The sequence below is a fragment of the Eschrichtius robustus genome, chromosome 18, assembly GCF_028021215.1.
Source record: "Eschrichtius robustus isolate mEscRob2 chromosome 18, mEscRob2.pri, whole genome shotgun sequence".
Lineage (NCBI taxonomy): Eukaryota > Metazoa > Chordata > Mammalia > Artiodactyla > Eschrichtiidae > Eschrichtius > Eschrichtius robustus.
Window position 1 is genome coordinate 6,994,078 of NC_090841.1, and position 24,978 is coordinate 7,019,055.

The window sequence follows — 24,978 nt, forward strand, 5'->3', positions numbered from 1 at the left end:
GTAGAAATGTGGACTGAGTATACCAGTGTTCAGTAGAACCCTGGAATATTGAGTGTGTGAATAAAACCAGTTTAATAACAACACCAATATCAAAGTAAACACCAAGAATAGGATTTCACCAAATCCTTTCACATCGGCAGTTTACAATATAATTGCTAACCTAAAAATGATGATGATGGTAATAATAATAATAACAGAGGATAAATCTGACAGCCAAAAACACAGGACAACATGAGCATTTACTAATATCCACAAGTTCAGAGGTAACTCTATATGCTATAGATTGCAATTAGCTTTAATTGACTGAGCTGGAAGTATGTTTTATTATTTCTTTAGATTTCTAAAAGAAGTGCCTTGTATTGTAATGGTGTCAGGCACCTGGTACTTCAACACATTAAAAAACACTGGAGTGTTTTATAAAGTCACCAGCCGCAGCAATAAAATGGCAAACGGTAATCCTGAGAAAATCTGCCTTGGGTCTTAGACTGTGTCTTAGAATTAAATGCAGGCAGTAAAATTTCTCATATTTTGTCAGTAGTTATTTTTCTTTCGTTTTCAGTATTGCGAATGTTGGGATTAAGTATGTATTAAGATTGATTTGCCTTCTGGAATGTTGTATACTCTTATGCCGTAAAGACAGTTTTAAAGAAGCAATAATTTCACATTCTACTATTCCATTAAGCCATACTAGTTGAAGATATGTCATATGTGAGGTTGCATTCCAGTCTCTGATGATTTCCTTTTTTTAATAATTAATTAATTAATTAATTTTTGGCTGCATTGGGTCCTTGCTGCGTGCGGGCTTTCTCTAGTTGCGGCGAGCGGGGCTACTCTTCGTTGCGGTGCGCGGGCTTCTCATTGGGTGGCTTCTCTTGTTGCGGAGCACGGGCTCTAGGCGCACGGGCTTCAGTAGTTGCAGCACGCAGGCTTCAGTAGCTGTGGCTCGCGGGCTCTAGAGCGCAGGCTCAGTAGTTGTGGCGCACAGACTTAGTTGCTCCGCAGCATGTGGGATCTTCCCGGACCAGGACTCGAACCCGTGTCCCCTGCATTGGCAGGCGGACTCCTAACCACTGCGCCACCAGGGAAACCCTCTGATGATTTCTTAGAAGGAGGAAGATTTGATTAAAATTAGCATGGTTACCATTAAATTAACAATCAGAAGTATTTAGATCAATTAACCATCTTTTCCCCTTAAACGATGAGGCCATTATGTGTTCTCAGGCCCGTGACTCTGCTGTGACTCAAGGTATCAGGTACTGAAGAGACCACTGCTTTCTGATTTGTTCTGTATGTTACTCCCTGATATTTTGGAGGCAGAGTGGGGAGACGAAAGAACGGTGGAAACATTCAAGTTTATTCATGATTATGTGGTCAGTGTCCCTGTCATGTCCTCTAGGACGTGATCTATTGGAGCCAAGGAAAGAATATTCTAGGGAACATAAGTCCACTGGCCACCGCAGGGGCTCTCTGGGGGTGTCAGGTCTGTCTGAGCCTCATGCTAGGACAGCCGATCCGAGGAAGACTCTTGTTTACCCGAGGGTCTGGGACCGTGATGCAGTGCTTGTCTCTGAGCTCTTTCCTTGGCCTTTACACCGTAATGCTTCAGCCTAATAATCTCCTTAAAGCCTCCCCAACCCCAGGCGGAATTTCTGGTTCTTTCCTCTGTGCACCTCCTCAACACACACCCCTAACATTTTGCCCAGCAGGAACCAGATCTCAGAGGCTTTGTGGGCCATGTAAGGAACGAGCACTTTCTTCTTACTGCAACGGAGTGTAAGGAGTGGAGGGAGGGGTCCACGCAGGCCGTGGGCTCTTTTCTGTTTATAAAGATCATTCTGGCTGCTGTGCAGTGAAAGATGAGAAAAAGCAGGGCTCCCGTTAGAAGGTGAGAGGTTATGGTGGCTGGGACTGGACCTTCAGCCGCGGAGGTGGTGTGAATGCTCACATGGAGGGCATGCGTGCTGTAGGAATTTAAAGCCAGAAATCGCTGCAGCAGAGGTCATCAGACATGTGACTTGAACCTGACATTAAAGAAATGGTCGAAGGGAGGGAAGGGCATATAGGCATTACTCCCCGATGCCCAGTGAAAGAGTTGCTAGGTGTTAACTCTGACTTCGACCTGGATTGACTGATTGCTTTCCCATTAGACATTTTCAAAGAGGAATCCCCTTGAAGAAAACAAAAACAAAAACAAAAAACACAACTGCTCCAATCTCTCTAAGCAGACCTAGAAGAAACGCAGGCAGCTAGAAGGAATTGGGCCATTTTGTCTGTTACTCTTTTTTCCAAGCATGAAACCTTGCACTTCAGACCACATCAGCAGAGCAATATTTAAAGTCCATGTTTTTCATTTTTAACATCTAAGATGACAAATGATGGGCAGTTCCTTCTCAGCTACCTGATGGACTCCTTCTGTCATAAGGAGCGGTTGTCACATTCGGGCTGAATGTTTTCTCACAGGTGACTGTTTTTCTTTCTAGGATACCCCAAGCAGAGGCCCGCGGCCCCCCGCAATGGGGTCTCCCCCAAGCCGGACCCGCAGGCCCGAGAGGCCGAGCGGCAGCTGGTGCAGCGGCTGAAGGAGAGGTGCGACCAGCAGACGCGGCAGCTGGGCCTCGTGCAGGCGGAGCTGAGACGGGCCGTCCGGGGCTTCGAGGCGCTCGCCGTGTCCACTCAGCTCTTCTTTGGGAAGGTGAGTCCACACCTGGTGAATGTTGAAGGGCTTTCGGTTTGCGGGGAGGACGGCGGTGGTGATGGTTGTTTGCGTGTGTGTTTCAGTTCGAGTTTGGGGTTAGAGACCAGTTTGATTTGCAGGTCACACGACATCTCCGCCAGCATCGTGTAATGTTTTGGGTGCCAAGTTTAGACTTGAGCGTGGAAGACATTAGTCTGGGAAGAAGGATTCATAACCTGCACTGCAAAAGGGAAAATTATGTAAAAAAGAAGGGAAAGGGTATAAATGAACGTTTTGAAGGTGAGGTCTTGGAAGAGAATGGAGCTTGTGCTTGTTTGCATTTTAGCCCCGAGATGGCCAGGGTCTGAAATGTCTACACCTTTCAGTACAGAGGGAGCCAGAGTGGTGCCACTTTGGCTGTCGAGGGGACCTGGAAGGTGCCGGGCTGGGGCCTCTCCTCGGGGCCACACTCACAATGCGTGTGGGACAGCATGGGGTAGGGGCGTCCTCCCTGCCCCCTCGGTTCTTCTGACAGTGCAGAGAGGCTTGGTTTCCTCAGCCTGAGTGTCCAGAGGCTCCTGGGCCACCCGGACTCCGAGTCTGTTACCAGCCATGGTGTAGTTTGGCTTTCCTGCCTGTGAATGTGAAAGGGCGGTGGTGGGAGCGCGGGTCTGTCTGACTTTGTGCGTTCCTGCTCCACCCTGAGGTGGCCAAGGCCTGTTTGGGGGAGAACCTGAATATTTACCCTTGAGGTTTAAACATTATGAGTTAGCACATCAGTAACCCGTAAGGCATTTGTTTCATGTATGGACCTTCCGGGATCTGTAAATGAAAGTAAGAATGCTATATAAATGCCCCCCCAACTAAGAAAACGAACTAACTAAATCTCTAACTGATTTAAAGAAGAAAATCAGAAGAATATTAACCAGCACCACGTCCACTGGTTTTCTTTAGTATCTGTACCGTGAAGTGTGGAGGGCTCTCTGACCTTTGATGATAGCCTGTAGCCTCTCTTGCCCCACAATGTAGACGCCTGAGCTGTCCTGTTCTGTTGTTGTTTCCTTTTTTGCTTAAAGCTTTTGGCCCAAAGAGCTAATTACCAAGTTAATGTTGTGATGAAAGACAAGACAAACAGGTTTCAGCTTTATCAATAGTTTCTGCCTCTTCCCTGATCAAAGTGTTAACACCAGCAGTAAATGGCCAATTTGAATTTTATGTCTTCCCTTCTGGTCTAGCACCATTGGGATCAACCTTAAAGAGCTGCAGTTGCTGCGTGCTCACCCCTGTAAGAATTAAAGTTACAAACACATTTTTGAGGTGCCAAAGGGGCCAGACTTGCCATGGTAAATATTGAGCGTTTTTCTTATTAGACAAAGAGTGACGTGTTTTCCGTTCTTCAGCTGGTTGTGTATTTTCCACTGATTGTGAAGTCTTTAATAAAGAGAGGAAAGCAGCGTTGTGCGTTGCAGTTCAGTGATAACATTTACTTTGTAACTCTGCCCGCTCTGGGATTGCGCCTTCCATGCGTCATCCAGCTTCAGAACAAATCCTTGATAAGGGTTTCGTGTGGATAGATATGCCAGCAGACATCGAATTAACACATTGGTAACATGCGCTGTGTTTTCAAGTTGGAACTTTTGGACCCCATTTATGGCATCATGGCAGAGAAGAGAGTTCCTGTGTTGAATAAGGGTCGGTTCCCTGTAGCGATGCATTTCTAGGCCCCAGGAAAATTCCTGTTGGCCCATGTACCACGAGTTTTATTTCTTTGCAGCATACACATGGCTCTTCAAGCAGAGACCCTAAAGGGCAGGTGATTTGTAGCCATCTCCATCAGACCCCCCTACCGGCTGGAGCCGCACTCGGCATGACATTTCAGCAAGATGGATGGTGGGCATGAATTTCATTTTCTTTTCAGTAAATCACAACCAGCAACTCCAGACAGGCCTCCCCAGTGACCATGGCATTTCGCCTCCCACACAATGTGTTCTTTTTTCCGTCCTTCTGATCTCAACTCTTTCTCCAGAGAAACCTCAGAAGAAAAAATGGACATTTTTCAAGTCTGTAGTTGAACATAAGTGGCTTCCACTCAGGCTGGCATGTGTTCTACATGGTTTAAGATGCTTGATTTGAGAGTTTGCCAGGAATACCAGACTAGACCAGGGGGTGTGTGACCAGAGTGGAGCACCCGGGGAAGTGGAGGCCAGGCAACCTGGGAATTCTGATGATGGAGCCCCTACTACAAGGGCTCATGATCCTGAGATGCTCTCATGACCCGTGTCCCTCTTGGGGGAAGCCAATGCATTATTATTATTATTATTATTATTATTATTATTATTATTATTATTATTATTATTATTATTATATATGGGGCATTGGTCACAGCCCAGCATGCCAGCTGTGCAGGGCGTGACCTCCAGAGCCAGCCTGAAAAAGCAGTATCTCTTTGCTCTTCTGCTTGGAAGACGCTGCTGGAACTCTACACCTGTATCTTTTCTACGCTGTAGCATATTCGTCTGCAGAGCAGGCGTAGTGGAGAGCGGGGGCCGTGCCAGCAAGGAGCCGGTCCCACCTGCATCTTGCATGAGACCTTGAGCGAGTTGCGGCCCCTCTTTGAGTCTTGACAGCATCACCAACGGGAATACATCCTTGCTCCCCTCGGCGTCCCGCTGCAGAATCACCTCTGACCAGTCATCTTTGACTCGCAGTTTCCTCAGTTTCAAATAGGTTTGATAATAACTCTTTACAAGGTTATTGTGAGAATGGAGTGAATTAATGGGCAAAGGTACTTTGAACAAATATTCAATAGAACATTCTTTTTGAGGACAAGGAAAATGTGACAAATATTTTACTCTCCAGCGGGATGAATAAGACATATGTGAGGAATGTAAAGCTAAAACACAGACCAAACCCCTCTTATTTCATTTTATATATATAAAGGATTTGGCTTGGGGTGTACTTTAAGAATAGAAAAAATCTCGTAGTCCAGCTATTCAGCTGCTGCTGCTATATATTTTTTCCAGAATGTGCTGATGCTATTAAGTATGGGAAGTCACTAGAAAAAGGAATTAGGAGCCTGGATAGGGGTCTTTCATTTCTGCCCCCTGCTTCACAGCTCCTGGCAGCGCGGCTGTGAAAGTTGTCAGCTGTGGTACAGCCTGAGCCCAGCGTCCAGGGATGCTGAGATGCCACATTTAGGTGCCGACACCCACCTCACGCTTGTGCTCGTTCCAGGCAGCTCTATTCCCCCCAACAAGGCACGGTCCTCACCACAGGCCAGACAGCTCTGCTGAAATCCGTGGTCCCAGACCTCTGGGGGTGGGGCTGTACTAATAAGTGTGACTCTCAGGGACTCTCACTTCTCAGGGTCAAGTTGAAAGACTTTTATCTTTTGCTGCCTGGTTCCCGGGAACGCTACTCTTGAGCAGCCCCTGGCGGCTAATCCAGGAGATGGTCCTGTATTAAGTGGTGTGCCTCGCCCTGTAGCATCAAGTTTTACACAGGTTACATCTGAGGGTGTATATTTATTTTCGTTTTAGTTTTAATCAGATTTATTATATTCAATATTTTTTCATATTGGTTTGTGTCATTTTTTATCATTAACTTTATGAATGTGATAGACGATGGTTTTTAACTATTTTTCATTTATTATTAAATAGTTTAGGCATACAAGGCATGAAAATTGATGTCAAGCATTTGTGTACTTTCTAAGCTTAATCAAAATTAATAATGCAGCAGCCTCCTTCTCCCTAAAGTGTATATATATGAATGTATATTTTTTTCTTTTACTCTTTGACTTTTTATCACAAAAATATATTGAATAAGTGTGGAGAAGTGTGGAAAGAATAACAACACCCAAATACTCATCATTTAGGTTTAATACTTAATGACATGTTTCCGTATTCACTTTATCTTTTTTTTTTTAATATTTACTAATTTATTTCTTTATTTGGTTGTGCTGGGTCTTAGTTGCGGCAGGCAGGCTCCTTAGTTGCATCTCGCCAGCTCTTTAGTTGCAGCTTGCCAGCTCCTTAGTTGTGGCATGTGAACTTTTAGTCGTGGCATGCATGTGGGATCTAGTTCCCTGACCAGGGATCAGACCCGGGCCCGCTGCCCTGGGAGCATGGAGTCTTAACCACTGTGCCACCAGGGAAGTCCCATTTGATCTATGTTTTTGTTGTTAGTTAAGGATACATATTTTTAAATATAGTTCATATACTTAACTTTTCATCTTTAATTCACTTATGTTAGTAGATTTTTATCAACCCTGCCCCGACCATATGAAAGGTTCTGTGAAGGGTTCAAAAAAGTAGAAGGCAAAGCACCTTAATAACAATATCACTCCTGTTTATTGACCATCTCCTATGTCCTAGACACTTTACATATAGTATTTTAACCCACCCTGGTGTTAAAATAATGGTGGACATTATTCTCATGTGACAATCGAGGAGACTGAGGCTCGGAGACTATGTAGCCTTCCAAAGACAACAGAATTAGAAAACGATGGAGCCACGATACAAATGCAGGTCAGCCCGTATCCACCCCATATTTTTCCCACAATATTGTGGTCCTTTCTCTCCCTCTCCACCCAGCCCTCAAGGTTTTGATGTAGTTAAGGGGGAAGAACATAACGGGGAAAAACAAAATGTGAAACAATAATCTCAAAGTTAAACACATGTAGAGGATGCTAAGAGAAAATGATCTAAGGTAAGAGTCAACCTGAAGCCACAAACAAAAGTGGTGTATGTTCTGGTAGAAGCCCAGCCCTGTGAGTGGGAAGGGGCGGCCTGGGAAGGAGGCTGGCAGGAGCCGGGGTGGAGAGCTGGGTGGGATTATTGTGAGTAAAGAGGAGGGGGAGAGTGTGTACGGGCAGAGGACAGGCCAGCCTTGTTGTCTGCAGAGTGGTGGCCCCTCCCTGTCTTTAAGCCCAGGGTAGATTAGTTAACGATTTGTGGATGGAGATCCAGGGACTGGGAACTGTTTTTGGAAGTGCGAAGGTTCCTCTAAAAGACGGCAGCTCCTCTTGGTGAAGGTGGCCCAGATTCACCTTCCCTGCTCCATAGCTGGCTGCTTCCATCCGAGCAGGCTGTGTAGAATCCTTTTGGAAAATAAATGCATGCTTGCTTGCTTTTGCCATTTAATACGTTCACGTGGGTCATCAGGATGAAAGTCTGCCCTAGGGCTCCAAAGCAGTAGACAAGCTGTTGTGTCCAGCTGCCAAGGGAGTTCATGTGTCAGGACACTTTCCCACCGAGGGGAGCTTCAGGGCAGTGATTACACCTGATCAAAACTGAAAACCGAGGGGCTTCCCTGGTGGCGCAGTGGTTAAGAATCCCCCTGCCAATGCAGGGGCACAGGTTCGAGCCCTGGTCCGGGAAGATCCCACGTGCCGCGGAGCAACTAAGCCCGTGTGCCACAGCTACTGAGCCTGCGCTCTAGAGCCTGTGAACCACAACTATCGAAACCCACTCGCCTAGAGCCCGTGCTCCACAACAAGAGAAGCCACCGCAATGAGAAGCCTGCACACCACAACGAAGAATAGCCCCCGCTCGCCACAACTAGAGAAAGCCTGCACACGGTAACGAAGACCCAATGCAGCCAAAAAAAAAAAAAAAAAAAAAAAACAACCTGAAAACCGTACGCTCTCTGTTGCTCCCTAAATCCTAAAAATGTCCATTTAAATATAGTATTTTGTGCTTCTCCCCCTTATAAACAGTGCCCTGTGATTATCTTTTCTTCCTTAATTTTACCTTGAATAACTAAAGCCTTAGAGAAAAAGTGAGCACCTAGGTTGGCATTTCTGACAGTTCAGCATATGACCTGATGGGAATGTGGATGAAATAGTAAATTGGCTATTCCACCGATTGTTGTTCTAAAAGAACGTTTGTGTCCCCAAAGTCAATGTGACCACGGTCCTTTGCTGGGAGAACCATGAGTGTTAGCTCTTACCCTTAGGACTTGAGCTTAAGGAAATGCTTAGCCTAACCCCCAAATATCAAAATATTCCCAATGTCAAGGGTTAGAACACCCCCTCCCCGCCCCAGCTATGCCAAGCAGCTCTTTGAAGTAATAAGAATCCCTGGCCTGGGGTGTCAGTTATGGAAGCCATCATGATAGGTAGAAAATAAAACTCTAAATTGCGAAGTCTTCTCAGCTTTTGTGGAAGATCCACAAGACTGGGGCCTGATAAGACCCAAATTTACTGATGATAATGTAAATTTCATAATACAGTGACAAGAGTAGATACTCGACTAAGGTAGAGACTAATTGCCCCAATTCAGTTCATTTCTCTTATGCTTGGTCATAAATGGTTTCTTTTTTTGATTAAATGATGCTCCTTTTGAATACAGATGGACATATGGGAGAAGAAAGATGAGTTTCATCTGCTCCTCTCAAAAGGAGGTCTGCACTTGGCTAAAAGTGGTCTGTAGTGACAGTGCATGCCTTGGAAATACTCTAAGATGCAGAACTGGGTGTCACGTTCCCCCAGGCCAGGGAGGCAGCAGAGGGCAGTGGGAGTGGCACACTGAGGCCACACACCCCCAGCCTATGTGGACCCAGGCCCTCCAACAGATACCCAAGTCTCTACTTAAATGTCACTGGAAATTTATTTTAAAATAAATTAAATGCTGTAACTCCCCTCCAAGTAAGAAGTGGAAGGAATGATAACTTTAAAAAAAATAATTACTGCCTAAGGGGATAGGAGATATGGTTGCCTCCATTCCAGAACCTCTTTGAGATGATGAGTTTGTTGACTTCCTAGACCTCAAGTTTTTCTATGAAATGGTGTGACTGAAGGTCCAGCTTCAGGGGCAAGACTAGAGTGGAGGGGCGCTCATGCTTCAGGGCCTGGGATGTAATTCCGTTTCCTCAAACTCTGTGAGGCGATGCTGTAACTGAAATGCCAGGAAATGCTCAGCTCAGCGTATGCTTGTTCCTTGGCTTAGCCACTTTAAGCGTATCTGCTGTGTGACCATCACCGTTCAGAAAACACGTTAGAGTTTTCTCTTTGGGAAAAATCACTTTCAAGTAACAGACTTCTGTGGGACGTTTAAAACGGGAGTGAATTTCTAAGGATATTATTGTCTCCTATAACTTCTCAGGGATACTGCCAGCGCAAAGAGACAGGGAGAGAGAGAGCTGTGGACTTGCTGTCTAATGAGGCCAAGCTCTCCCCTCCCTGATTTAGGCATCTGTTTCTGGAAGGTGCAGGTGAAGCGGTGACTTGTGCTATGCCTTCCATCTGGGGGAGGACCGGGAGTGTGGTCCGTTTGTGCAAGGACCTTCGTTGCCTGAGCGAGTTACACCGAGAGCCTCCTCTTTACTACACACGCACTGTTTGGGTTATCTCTTGACTCCAGAGACACGTCAGTGTGTACCTTACCCATTCAGAGAGGACGGATGCTCGTGGACCGGCCCTTGAGAGGAAATAAGGTTTCTGTAGGCAGAGGTGGAGGGAACCAGTACAGATGGCGGGCAGCACAGCCCTGGGACAGGGCAGGCTGGTTTTGTGGGGAGTGAAGAGTCTGATTTGCCTAAAGCTTGGAGTCTGGGACTGTCAGTACCAGAAATGAGGTGGAAGGGTTTGGCGACTTAAATAGCAAAGTAAAGGGGGTGGGGTGGGAAGTGGGATGAATTGGGAGATTGGGATTCACCTATATACACTAATATGTATAAAATACATAATTAATAAGAACCTGCTGTATAGCACAGGGAACTCCACTTCGCTGTACAGTAGAAACTAACACAACATTGTAAAACAACTATACCCCAATTAAAAAAAAAAAAAAAACAAAGTAAAGAGAGGCTCAATATGAGACAGTCAGGAGGCACTAAGAGTTTTGGACAGAGTATTGAAGTGTTTGAAGCTGCATTTCAGGAGGATTAATATGGTAGCGAGGTATGAGATGGATGGTAGAAAGAAAACTCCAGGCAGAGAAAACACTTAGGAAGCTCTGCTGGTAGTAATAATAATCCAGGCAAGGGGTGAGAGGAGTGGGGAGGAGGGTCTGATGCAAAGCAGAGGGCAGATACAGGACCCCAGCACCCGGGCTGTGAGCCAATTAGGGGGCTCATTAGGGTTTAACAGGTCCAAGAGGCTCCAGGTGATAAGTGGTAAACCTTCCCCATCCCCACCCCAGCAGCTCCCAAACAGAAGTCACAAAACTAGGGAATGTTAAGTTCACTTAGGATTTGTGTGTTTATAGTTCAGAGATATTTAAAGAGGTCACAGGTTCTCTTTTTAACTATTTTCTCTGAAACTGCACACTTTGTGCATCCGTGAACCCTCAAGGTCCAGGACCAACGGACTTATAGGGATGGACATTTTTCCTCCAAAAATAAACTTTTATTCAAATAATCACCTGTCCCTTTGGAATTCAGGAGAAATTGTCGAGAATCCCATCCCACATGCCAGGAGTATCCTCCGTATCTCCCATCCTCTCAGGAATTTCAGGTGGGATGAGCTTATTTTTTTATAGTTACCTGTGGCTCTGAATTTCTGCTTCTCTTAAATTAGCTCAGCTTGTGGGTTCCTGCCATCCCACATGCAGCATCCCTGCCTACCTGGTGTGGCTCCCCTTTGTTGGTTTCCAGGATTCTTCGTGCTTTGTGATGCTGGGCGCTCCATTAGGGAGTTAAACATGGGTTTAGATGTCAGGGGAGGAAAAAGGAAGCTGTAGAAAAGTAGACTTGGGAGACATTTGTATAGAAGTGACATTATAGAGGGCTGAGATTGACAGGAGCATGTGTACAGAAGAGGAAGGCAGACACAGGACAGCCCCTCAGCCCGAGGAGGAGGAGCAGGAAAGAAAGGAAACGCAGGAGATGGTGAGAAAGGTTGTTGAAAACAGAAGCCCCACCTCAAAGAAGCCAAATGAGGGAGGAGTTTCTGTAGGTTGGAGTGATTTGTAATACCAGGTACCAGACAGTGGATGAAAATGACACAGAATGAGGAAATATCCCAGAGTTTGGCACTCTCACAGGAGTATCTGTGAACAGGTCAGGACGACCAGATTCTCCTGGTTCCTTGACAGCCAAATGGTTTAGCAAGTTTGGCCTCTGTCAGCCTGCGGTGAACGTTTCCCTGTGAGAAGTGGCAATGGTGACATCTACAGGGCATTGGCTGGAAATGAAATCTGTGCCCCCAGAAGAGTGCTTGCCAAACATTACCTTAAATTCCAGGGCGTTTTACAAAAAGCAAGTGCCACTCTCCGCCCCTTGTTCACTAAAGTGCGAACTGCAGACCTGCCTGTTCCACAGACGTAATTGAAATTAGGTTTGATATTAAAATCACACAACTGCTTTCATTTTTCATTTTATTCCTGACAATCAAAGTACTAAGCAAGAATAAGACTGATGTCACACACTGCAAGCAGTTTCCCTATGAGATAATTCATGAAAGCAGTCATATATTGCACAAACCTGAGAGTCAAACAATCTATATCTGTAATTCAGTCCCTGGAGAACGTGAAGGCCCATGACATCTGCTTTACCAGGAACAGAGGAAGAAACATTTAAAATTCAAATGTACTGAGACTCTGTGACATGGCAGTACTCTCTTGAAAACAGAGACAACATGAGAACTGTGCTGACAAAATAAATAGGAAGTGATATCATTTCTCAAACTTTTCTGCTATAGTATTTCCCCATTATTTTTTCAGTTTGAAAGAAATACAGGGCCAGAATTCTATATCTATTTTACAGGCATAGAGGAGGCCAAAGAAGAGGGGAAAAAAGAAACGAAGAATAAATGCAATGATTAGAAAAGTTACAAAGATATTAATCCAACTAGAACAATAATCACATTAAATGTGAGTGATCTAAACACACTAATTAAAAGACAGAGATAGAAAGGATTTTTTTAACCCAACTATATATTGTCCACAAGAAACCCGATTTAAATATAAAGACTCTCCTGCATACCTGAAACTAGCACAACATTGTAAATCAACTATACTCCAATTAAAAAAATAAAAGAAAAATAAATATAAAGATGCTCACGAAAGTAAAGGGATGCTCACAAATAAATATAAAGATGCTCACAAAAGTAAAGAAACACATGATGCTGTGCTTCCCACCAAAAGTAACGGCCTGAGCAATTTTTCAGACCTGAGATATTCAGAATGTTTTCTTCTCTGTGGATAGGTTTTTCTCTTTTTCAGATCTTAATGTTTGCTATTGGCAATGAGCACCTCCTCAGAATGACCATTTCTGATGTGAAGACCCAACACACAAACTGAGCAGGTCATCCCCAAGATGCCAGTTGAGTCCTGGTTCCAGGTGAAATGAAGGAAGTACACTCCATGTTGTCTCTCCCACCAAATGCAGCTGTACAGCTGGCCCAGAATGCATGGAGTAGCTACTTGAGAATGCTAAAAAGTAATACGTAGCAGGCAGACTGGGAGGAAGACCAGAATTTGAAGCATCGCAGAACTGATGGTGAATTTACAAGGGTTTCTCTCCAGTATTCCTCGGCCTGAATTCAGTGCAGCTTGAAACCTGGAAGTGGACACTTGGATGTGGGCAGAGGGGTCTCCAGGAGAAGCCCTCTGTTTCTGGCTACAGGAGTGGGAAAGGGAACTCCTAGCACTCAGAGAGAGCTAAGTAAATCTTTTTTCTTGTCTCCATTTTCTCATACCCCAACCCACAAGCACCCTTGTGGTCATGACAGCAGTAGTGGTGGCAGGAGCAACCTGCCAAACCGTGAGAGAGGGGAACGTTCCTCTCTGCTGGAAGGAGCTGTGTCCCAAGAGAGTGAGGCAAACCCCACTGCTTTTATTCTCTGGGTTTTTTTGCAATTTAGCCACAGATGTGAGCACAGTTGTGAGAAGTGCACAGCAGAGTGGGGCAACTAATGTCCCAGCTTTCTGGCTGGAGGACTAGAAAGAGGAGCCCCAGGGAACTGGAACAGATGGTGGAGATTGGGGAGAGGGGGGAACTTGGGAAAGTGACCCCTTAAAATTGTTTATGTGCCCCTGGGCTCACCCCTGAGCTCCATGTGTGTGACTCTCACCCACAGCATATGTGGATGCTAAGAACTGAAGAACCGGAGAGGCCACCACCCGAGGCCAGACTGGCCATTGTTAGGTGTGTGTGGGGGGCAGATCCTAACAGCACTTTAAAGGCTTTGAAAACTGAATTGATGCTGGAAGCACAACCCATAGAAGGCTGCATGGAACCATAGCCTGAACTCTACCTGATCAGTTGCCTGCTATCAATTCTACATAAGATTTAAACAAGACCCAGTGTCACATAATGTCATATTCAAAATGCCCAGGACACAATCTAAAATTACTTAGCATACAAAGAACAGGGAAATCTCTACTTGTATGGGAAAAGTCAGCCAACAGACAGTAAATTCAGAATGACACACTTGTTGGATTTATTTGATGAAGACATTAAATGCAGCTATTTTTTAAATGCTCCAAGAAGTAAGGCCAAGTACTCTTAAAATGAATGGAAAGAGGGACTTCCCTGCTGGCGCAGTGGTTAAGAATCCGCCTGCCAGTGCAGGGGACACGGGTTTGATCCCTGGTCCGGGAAGATCCCACATGCCGCAGAGCAACTAGGCCCACGCGCCGCAACTACTGAAGCCCACACGCCACAACTACTGAAGCCCGCGCACCTAGAGCCTGTGCTCCGCAACAAGAGAAGCCACCGCAACGAGAAGCCCGCACACAGCAACGAAGAGTAGCCCCTGCTCGCTGCAACTAGAGGAAGCCCGTGCACAGCAACGAAGACCCAATGCAGCCAAAAATAAATAAATTAATTAATTAATTAAAAAAAAATTCCTGTAAAAAGAAATGAATGGAAAGATAGAAAGTCTTATCAAAGAAATAGAAGATATAAAAACTCAAATGGACATTTTAGAAGTAAAAAATATAATAGCCAAAAAAATGAAATTCGCTGAATGGAGATGATGAAGAGTCAGTGAAGTTGAAGATGGGTCTATAGAAACTGTCAAATCTGAACAACAGAAAGAAAACAGATTTTTTTTAAAAAAGAAGAGAGTCTTGGGGACCTGAGAGAAAATAAAAAGGTCTAATATTTCTGTCATAGGAGTCCCAGGGGGAAAAAAAAAGGAGAAAGATTGTTTACAGAAAAAAACATTTGAAGAAATAATGACTAGAAACTTGCCAAATTTGGGGAACAACATAAGCCTACAGATTCAAGAATCTCAGTAGCCCTCAAACAGGATAAGCCCAAAGAAATCCACGTCCAGATATACTATAATCAAACTGCTGAAGACTGAAAACAAAGAAAAAATTGTGAAAGCAGTCAGAGAGAAATTACACATTACCTGTAAGAAACAATTCAAATGACTACAGAGTTCTTACCGTAAGCCATGGAGGGCAGAGGACCGTAGAACATTTTCAAAGTGCTGGGAGAAAGAACCACCAACTTAGAATTCTATATCCAGTGAAAACATCCTTTGGAATTGAAGGTGAAGTAAAGACATTCTCAGATGAAAGGAAACTAAAAGCATCCTTTGTCTGCAGACCTGTTCTAAAAGAACTGTTAAAGGAAGTTCTCCAGACAGATGGGAAATGATACCACAAGGAAACTTGGAACAACAGGAATGAAGAGCAACAGAAATAGTAAATATCTGGGTATATAATAGACTGTTCTTTTCCGATTGAGCTCTTTAAAATATACTTAAAAGCTGGAAGCCAAAATTTACAACATTGTCTGATGGAGTTTTCAGTGCACGTAGATGTGATTCTTAAGATTACTACACAGAGGAGAGATTGCAGAGAGACCCATTTTGACAGTGAGGTTTCTGCTTTCCACATGTGGTGGTAAAATATTGATTTTAATTAGACCGTGAAATGTTAAATTTTTATATTATAGTTCCCAAACCAGCAACTAAAAAATAATGTAAAGAGATGTGGTCAAAAGTGTAATTAGCAAATTAAAATGTAATACAAAAAAATGTTCAAATAAACCGAAAAGAGTCAGGAAACGGGAAACAGAAGAACAAAAACAGAGGGAGCAAACAGAAAACAATAAAATGGTAGATCTAAATTCAAACGTATCAATAATTACATTAAATATAATGATTTAAACCAGCAAACAGTGGCTCATGGGCCAAATCTATTTTTGTAAAGAAGGTTTTGTTGGAACATGGTGGCGTGCACTCCTTTATGTACTGCCTGTGGCTGCTTTCTTGCTGCAACAGCAGGGATGAGTAGCACAACAGACTATATAGGCCACAAAGTCCAGAATATTTATTATCTGGTCCTTTACAGAAAAAAATGTTTGCCAAGCTTTGGTCAAAACACAATAGTTAGAAGATCAAGATTGTCAGGGTATGTATGGAAACATGAATAAAAAAAAAATGACCCAACTATCTGCTGTTAACAAGAATCTTGCTTAAAATACAGAAAGATGTAGGTTAAAAGTAAAAAGTTATAACATGGAACCACAAATCAAAAGTAAGCAGGAGTGGCTGTGTTGATAGCAGACAAAGTAGACCTCAGAGCAGAGAAAATTACCAGGGATGAGAGGGATATTACACAATGTAAACAGGTTAGTTTACCAAGAATATATAACAATCCTAAATGTGTTTGCGTCTAACAGTGAGCTTTAAAATGCACCAGGCAAAAACAGAACTGAAAGGAGAAAAAGACAAATCGAAAATTATGCTTGGAGATTTCAACACCTCCTCTCTCAGTAATAAACAGAAGCAGTAGACAGAAGGTTAGCAAGGATATAGAAGAAGTGAATAGCACCATTAACCAACGAGAAGTGATAGATGTTTATAAAATACTGTACCCAACAATAGCAGAATACACGTTCTTTTCTGGTGGACGTGGAACATTCCCCAAGATAGACTATATTCTGGGTCATAAAATTAACAAATTAAAAATAATTAGAATCATATAAAATATGTTGTCTGACCTTGATGAAATTAGACAAAAATCAGTAGGAGAAAGATAACAGGAAAATCTTTAAACATTTGGAAATTAAATAACATACTACCAAATAACCCGTGTGTCAAAAAGAAGTTTCAAGGGAAATTAGAAAATACTTTAAACTGAAGGAAAATAAAATGACTACATTTAGAAATTTGTGGAACATGGCTAACATAGTGCCTAGGATGATATATATAGTATTAAAAACTCAGAAAAGACAAAAAGTCTAGATCAATGATCTAAGCTTCTACCTGAAGACACTAGAAAAAGAATGTATGCTTATAGCATGTATCATAGGTACAGTATAGCACAAAAATAATCCCAAAGCAAGCAAAAGAAAGGAAATAATAAAGATAGGAAAAATCAATGAAATTGAAAACAGAAAAATAATAGAATCAACGAAACTGAAAGCTGGTTCTTTGAGAGAGTCAGTAAAATTGATAAACCTATTGTAAGTCTGACAAACAAAAAGACAAACTTACCAGCATCAGGAATGAAAGAGGGGAAATCTCCACAGACCCCACAGGTATTAAAAAGGAATGAGCTATTGATACACATAACACCTTGCATGATTCTCAAAGGCATTATGCTGAGTTCAAGAAGCTACACTCAAGAATTTGCATACTCTTTGATTCTATGTATGTGATATTTTCCAAAAGGCAAAACCATAGTGAGGGAGAATAGATAAGTAATTGCCAGGGTTCAGGGATGTGGGGCAGGTGTGCAAAGGTAGATTTTTGGAGTAGTGCAGCTGTTCTATGTTCTGGTTGTGGTGGTAGTTACATAAATCTATACATGCTTTTAAATTCATAGAACCGTACACAAAAAAGTCTCCCACACACACAACACAGTCAATGTTACTATTTTTTAATTTTTTAAGTAAATTTTTTTGAAAAGAAAAAGTCACAATCCATATGGTCACTTTCTTATTATCCTTTGGGTCTTATTCTTTTGAAGCTTATAGGAAAGGCAAATAGATTTAGTGTTTGGTGAGACAGGTTCTCACTTCTTCACGGGAATAAGTTACATCTATAGCAGGACACTGTGTAAAGTGTCAGTTTGTGGTGAGTCATCTTCAAAGCATTCATCGACGTGCTCTGGCCCAGCCTCTGACTTGGTTGACCTCTGACAGGGTACCACTCGAAATAGTACAGCCTTGGAGCTCAACAAGGACTCAGATTCTCAGCTTCCCCCTGAAAAGCCTGAGAGACAGAAAAAGATTTGAAAGGGGCAGTTAATCTGGACAGCTATTAATCTCTAGCCTCCCATTCTTCCTCAATTAGAGGGAAATTATCCAAGCTGGGAAGGGGAAGAGTGTTCCAGAAGAATCTCAAGATGCAATCTTAGTCTATATGCACCTGCCTCAGGATAAGTCCAAGAGGAGAGGCTAAAACCCAGTGGAACCCTCATAATTTGGGGGATCCCAGAGTGATGGGGAGCTTTGCCTTGCTCATCTCACTTGGACTCCTGGTGGTGACAAACCTCCCTGACCTCCCTCGAGCTGCAGTGGATTGAGGGTGACAGAGCAGAGGGGGTTGGAGAGCGGGGAGGGTAGAATAAGACTCCCGGGAGCTTCAGAGGATGGAGAACACCACCAACATGAGGTGGAACAGGGGATGGGCGTGGACATGACAACCAGAGGCCACAGTGAGGACGTTGTGAGGACAGAGCCAGGGATCACAGCCCTTAAGGCATGGTTATACACAGCAGTGGGTGTGATGTGAAAGACGACACTCAGAATCCTTCCGGATGAGTCACATCTCAAAGGCTGCCAGCCCAGGAGCACGATGGAAGGAGAGACAGAGGCCACCCCCCCCTGCCCACGCCAGGACCCTCTCGGAATCAAGCCGGGGTGGCGTAGGAGAGACGAAAACCCAGGAGAGGAGGGTTTCGAACTGGAAAGTGGCTGATTTCTGTCAATCTACATTAAGAAATTATGCGATTTAACTTTCACCTAAAAGCAACTAGACTACCTTTCCCCAAACTGAGGAAAATCAGAGGCCTGAGGTAGAGATTACGGGCAGTCAGAGAATAAGAAAACTATACTTGGGAATACTTGAATTTTTGAAGTTCATATATATATAACATACCTTTAAAGAATTATTATAACTGAAAACAGGGAGGAATGGTGGAAGTCGTGTTTTTTGACCTGGTAATATATTCTAGCCGCCAGATGAGGCCCCCCGGGGCTATAGCAGCCACCCAGAGACCATACATGAGACAGTCTCTTTTTGCATATGGAAAACTGGAGCTCAGAGAGGCTAAGTCGCAAAGGCTGCACAGCACGGCCAGGATTTGAAGGCATCTGACTCTCAACCTGTCCTATTTCCCTGGTGTTTCACAAGCCTCTCACAACAGGAAGAAACACAAGGGTAACCAGTCGTTCAGATCCCAGGGTACCCCTGTCCCATAGCCGGGGACATAGAGAGGCTTAGGGGACACAGTCGTGCTGGCATCAGAGTGGCCAACATCCGTCCTGACGTTGGGCAGCTGTGAATCTCAGCTGACCCTGGAGAACCGTCTCAGACCATGAACTCACCCGTACTCCATGAGTTTGTATTGTTATTTCAAGTAACACATATTAGCGCTTGCTTTAAAGATAACAGGGTTTAAAGTGGGGAGTTCCCAGGAGAAAGGGGGCTTTCCCCACCCGACTCAGTTCTCCGTGGGGTGGATCTGGCGTAGCCAGTGAGCTGTCCCGTGTTGGTCGTCTCGGTCATTAACCTCTATTTGCAGTAGTTAAGTTGTTCTCCTAGAAGAAGGAATGCACCCGAGATGGAGGCACAGAGTACTTTTCTCAGCAAAGCAGAAGCAGGTCAGCTTAGGCTGCCACAGAGCAAACGCCTGCCTGGGAATAGCCGTGACTGCCTGCTTTTGCATTCCCTTCGAGGAAAATCTACACTGATTTTAGGAGCATTGGGCATAGCCAAGGAAGAAAGAGGTAGAACCACTCAAATTAGAATCTGTAGCTGGCTAGAATCCTTCCTGCCCCTGGGAATCTATAGCTGGGGGCCTGAAGGGGCAGATTTCTGGGCTTCTGCCCAGATACAGGTGGTCCCGGAGTTGAGGAAGAGAGGGGAAGCTCTGGGGCATATAAAGTAGACTAGCCAGAGTGAGGAGAAAGTTTGCATCTGTAGCAAGCAAAGAAGGGCTAAAATTCCTAACACAACGAAGCAAAAGGGTTTGATGCTTTATAATCAGAAGCTGTAGTGCTTATGGCATTTAGCGTAGTTACAGTGTAGAAAATAACCCGCTAGCGTAGGGGAATCACGAAGAGGTACTGAAAGTAAGACTGCTTCTCCCTCCTTGTTATTAGCTAACATTTATGTATCTTACTGCGTACCAAGCTCTTGGCAGGGGCTCACCACCCCTTGTCCTGTTTAATTCTCTCCACAGCCCTGTGGGTGGGCACTGTTGGGACCTAGAGAGAAGGGTTGCTTTGCCTGAAGTCACACAAGTGACGCAGAGCCAGGCTGGAGTCTGACCCAAGGGCAAGGTCCTTCAGACTTCATCACTACATTCATACTTAGCACAATGAAGTGAGAAAACGCAATGTAGAGAAAGCACAGCACTGGGCATCAGAAAACTGATCCAGTCCGATCCTTGTCAGCACTGTGGTCTGGAAAGTCCACAGACCCTCTGTCTGTTTCACTTTCCTCGTCTGTAAAAGGAGACCGTTCTGAGGGTGAACCGAGCTAGTCCCACGAAAGTGCTTTGGAGATGCTACCACTTGGTGATGATGACTGTTTCATCAGAAAATAATCCTCAAGTCAAGTGCCTGCTCTGGACCAGAAACTGTGCTCAGGGCTGGGAATACAACAGAGGGCAAAGCAGACGTGGTCTGTGCCGTCGTGGAGTTTGGTGGAGGGATTGAGCAAGTCTTTTAAATAGAAAAAACGGTATTGGCGGGTGCAGCCTCGTCTGGGAGCTCTGGGGTGCAGGCTCTGAGATGGAAGAAAGAGGTGGAGAGGTCAGGGGACACGATGGCAGCAGGTGTGGCGGGGAGAGGAGCCTGTGTGGAAAATCACTGCGGAGGGGAGGGGACGTGCGTGTCCGTGGAGCTGAGGGGGCGCCGATAGAGCCCTAGGCTGGGGAGCTGGTTGACAGGCCCGACCTTGCAGGGCTTCCCAAACAGTGATGGGGAGCCCGTTCCTTACGCAGGAGCAAAAGGAGGACCCTGTGTGGAGGGTGATCTGAGCAGACTCACGTTTCCAGAACAGACGGGCAGGGAGACCAAATGGGAAGCTAAGGCTGTGGTCCACACGGGCGTGGATGGTGGTGGCTTGGACCAGCGTGATGGGTGTGGAGATGGAGAGATGTCCATGGTGGTGGGAGAGATGTTCAGGAGGTAAGTCGGGTAAGAGTGGTGATGTGTTGTAATAAGGGGTGAGGAAAAGGTAGCTGCCAGGGCTGAGGTCAAGATCTCTGGCTGGGGAACCACACGAATGGGGTACCACTCACTGAGATGGAAGACGTGATGGGTGGGCTCCGCGAAGGTTCATGGACTGAGTTCTCAGACGTGAAGAATTTGAGGTCCTTTGAGACATCCACTGAAGATGTCCAGTAGGCTAAATAGAACTGGTGCTTTTGACACCAGTAGCTGGTACATGTTGTCTGACTTTTAAGAGGAAGTGGCAGAGCATCTCCTGGGGGCCTTCATGGTCTGGGTCCAAAGAGATTCTTCTTTGGTATAAAACACAGTGCCTTTCCTTCCGGAGTTGGCCTCGTTTGTGAGATCAGATGACCACGTGACACAATGAGAAATTATAAGTCAGTGTGTGACTGATGAGCAGGGCTCGGGGTGTGCTGGAAGTGAGTGCAGAGGCTTCCTGGAAAAACTGATACTCACACGGGACATACCTGGCAGGCTGAGGGACAGGTGGGAGGGAAGATAGTGATAACACCGACGTGAGCAGGAGAAGAGAGAATAAACACAGCTCTGTGCTGGGACAGGGGCAGTGGGAGCGAGGTGGGAGGCCAACTGAAGATTGCAGCGTATACATCAGAAGACATTGGGTCACGGCGTCCAGCCGCTTAACACAGAGATGTATTTGAAGATGAGACTTGTATTCTTGGAATTGTGACTTTCTATTTCACGGGCTTCTGGTCTTGTTAAAAGACAGATCAGTCATGGCAAACGGCAAACCCAAGTTCAAATGACATGAAAATTGAGTGTGTGTGCGTGTGCGCATTTATGTATGTGTGTTTCTTTCCCACCCTCTTGCAAAGCTTTAGGCAGTATCTAACAGCCAGCTTAGTGAAAATGATATTTTAAAATAGATGTGAGGGCCTCAAGGAAATGATGTCTATTTCCACTCCTAATCTCAACTATTGGGGGCAGCTGGGGTGACCTGTAATCAAACCTGGGGGGGAATGGACAGCTCTGGAGAGCCAAGGCAGAAATGGAGTAAATGACTATTCTCGAATTTTGGTTCACCTGGAAGAATGTCTTCTGATTTGAATAAAGACATGTGTCGGCACAGGGAGGATGTCTCTTCCCGGGCTTTGGGCTTTGTGTTCCTGCCACACCAGGCCTGCCGTCTCCCCTCACCTCCTTTGGGGGTGGGAACCAGCCCCTGTGATTTCAGAGCCCGTCAGAAAGTGTACACATGGGAGCATAGGAGAGGGCAGCTGAGGGTGTGGGCTCGCCCTGCTGATCTGCTAGGAAAGGGGACCCAGTGACCGTAAAATCAGCATCTTCTAGTTCCATCTGCTTCTACTGTCCAGGGAACCCGCCCACAGGCTACTTACAGAGAGGAGGCATTTGTCTAACTTCTGACTGTCCACTTTTTTCCATAATAAGGAAACTGACTCACGTGAAACATACAAAGTAGTTCAGGGACAACTGCTTTGGGGCCTATTTAAAATAAGTTGACCTATATTGTCTATAATTAAACCTGGAGTGGGATTGCATTTTGAAAAATTCTTTTAAGCTGATTTATCCTTTTTCAGTGCACCACAGCAGAATCCCCAAAGAGAGGGAGAAAAAATATCTGTGTGTATTTATAAAACATCCTCTTTGAATGAATATATTTTGTGAGAGGAAGACAGCAAGGGGAAATATTACAGCCAAAAGGATAATCTTCTCTTTCGTTGGAAGAGACTTTTTTATAATGAAACAAAGTCATGATGGGTTCATTCCGTTTACTTATCCAAGTCCAGTGGAGATCCTGTGTTCACTGGACTCTTGATGTTGTCCGAAGTTTCCGATACAGTCAGGATTTATGCTCCCACGCAATAAAAATGCCAGCTTTCTGTAGTCCGGGGTCTGATCTGTTATGTTCTGTCCAGAAGAAAATAGCTTCAGACGCAGAAGCATGTGTGTTCATGCTCTGGGTGCTCTTTCAGCACGTAGGCTGGGAATCCAAACAGCCCAGGAGAAGGGCTCAGCCCAAACTACATTTTGAATTCCCACATCCTTTAACAGTCTGGGCCCCTGGAGAGCAACAGGACCGAAACAAAGGCCTCTGCTACTTGTGATCGCTGAGGCTCGTATCCTGTGTGGTTTGCTTCTCTTATCTTCGGTCCTGACAACAGCTTGGATACATGAGACCTGTGCAGCCGCAGCTGCCGCCATCACTCCGGGGCACACACACTGCAGACAGCCAGTGCCGCCCCAAGCACAGCCTGCAAATCATTCAAACGTGGCAGCCCCAGCCAGCAGTGTCCCCAGCCCACTCCTGTGTCCAGACTGCCTTAATTTAAGCCACTTCACCTGAGACAGTTATTCCCAGCTGAAAACAGACCACAGCTGCTGCTCACATAGTAGTGGTGACCTGAAGACATCTAACTATAGTTTTCAAAATACGATTAGGGGGAGCTACCATATCAGTTTATGACACTAGTGTTGGGACCAAATTTTAATTCCAATCCCAGTTAGACTCATCCATTCATTTCATTTTTCCTCTGGGTCTCCGGTGTGCTGCTGGGCCCCCAGGGCCCCTCAGGGAGCAAGGGTGACCCTGGCTTCCGGGCTACAGTGGGTGAGCGTGAGATAAAGTATCAGGGGCATCGTAAGGCAGGCTGAAAACGTGTCATCATTTGTAAGAAATGCAGGATGATTCTACCAAAATACTCTCCCAGCACATGTTCTTTTATGGTCTGACCAGATCATTTCTGGTTTCATTGTCCCAGTGGCCCCGAGCGTAACTCTTTCAGCCTGTCCCTGTTCTCTGAGGAGCGATGCTTGGAGCAGCCCTGGGTGCTGGGCACCCCACACCCACAGATCACTGAGCTGCCCGCCCTTGTTGCCCAAATGCCCAGGCAGAGAGGGGGTAGGAAGTGTAGAGATGGCAGAGACAGCCAAGAAGGTCCCGGTTGCTTCCTTCCAGAAGCCTTTTCTTTACTGGTCTTGCTCTTCCCATCAGAAAAGGGGGCTAGAGAATTCCTTTAGCCCCCTGCGCCATCACACCCACACTGGGCAGGGGCCCCGGTGTTCCCCAGCACGGAAGTCTTTAGTGCAGGTGTCCTATTGCCTGGCATTACTGGAGCCCTCCCTCCACTGGTGGCTGTTTGTCCTGTCACCCCAGCTTAGGGGCAGATGAACGGCAGGATGGAGCGGCCATGTGTCAAGTCAATCAGTGACAGAATCACCAGCATCTACACCACCATCTCATCTGGATGTGAACTGAAGTGAGACATTTTCTTGTTTGCCAGAAGAGGAGAAAGATTTTCACCCACTGGGAGAACGACGTGATTATTTTAGCTTTCTGATCAGACCTTTCCTTGTATCTTCCCATACTGGGAAAGGTAGACCAGCAGGAGTGGGTGAAGGATTGGCTGTGAGGTGTGGGGTGCTTAGGAAAGGTGTTTAGGGAGAGCTTGGCTTCCAGTTGCTTAGCTGGGTGGACGGTGATGCCATTTTGCTGAGACTGATGTGGTACCTTCCACAATCTAAGGAACTGAGGTCCTATCAGTGGCAGTTAGCATTTAAAACTCCTCTTAGTGCTATTTACAGCTATCATTATAAAAACTAGAAACTCCGTTAGCCTGTCCTACCTAGAAATAGAGCACATAACCCCTATGTTCATAGCAGCACTATTCACAATAGCCAAGGCTTGGAAACAATCTAAGTGTCCATCGACAGATGAATGGAAAAAGAAGATGTGGTACCTGTATACAATGGACTACTCAGCCATAAAAAAGAATGAAATAATGCCATTTGCAGCAACATGGATACAACTAGAGATTATCATACTAAGTGAAGTAAGTCAGAAAGAGAAAGAAAATACCACATGGTATCACTTATATGTGGAATCTAAGATATGACACAAATGAACATATTTACAAAACAGAAACAGACTCATGGACATAGAGAACAGACTTGTGGTTGCTAGTGAGGGGTGGGGGAGGGATGGGCTGGGAGTTTGGGATTAGCAGGTGCAAACT

The 24,978-nt window shown here is 45.1% G+C and overlaps 1 protein-coding gene across 3 annotated transcripts in view; it reads left to right on the top strand.

The window, feature by feature from the left end:
- Positions 1–24,978, top strand: part of MTUS2 (microtubule associated scaffold protein 2) — a 325,841-nt gene that overhangs the window by 211,390 nt on the left and 89,473 nt on the right. For all 3 annotated transcript variants that reach the window (XM_068526669.1, XM_068526670.1, XM_068526671.1), the window contains one exon: positions 2,481–2,692. In XM_068526669.1, the coding sequence (XP_068382770.1) occupies positions 2,481–2,692 (212 nt within the window). The remainder of the gene's footprint in view (positions 1–2,480; positions 2,693–24,978) is intronic.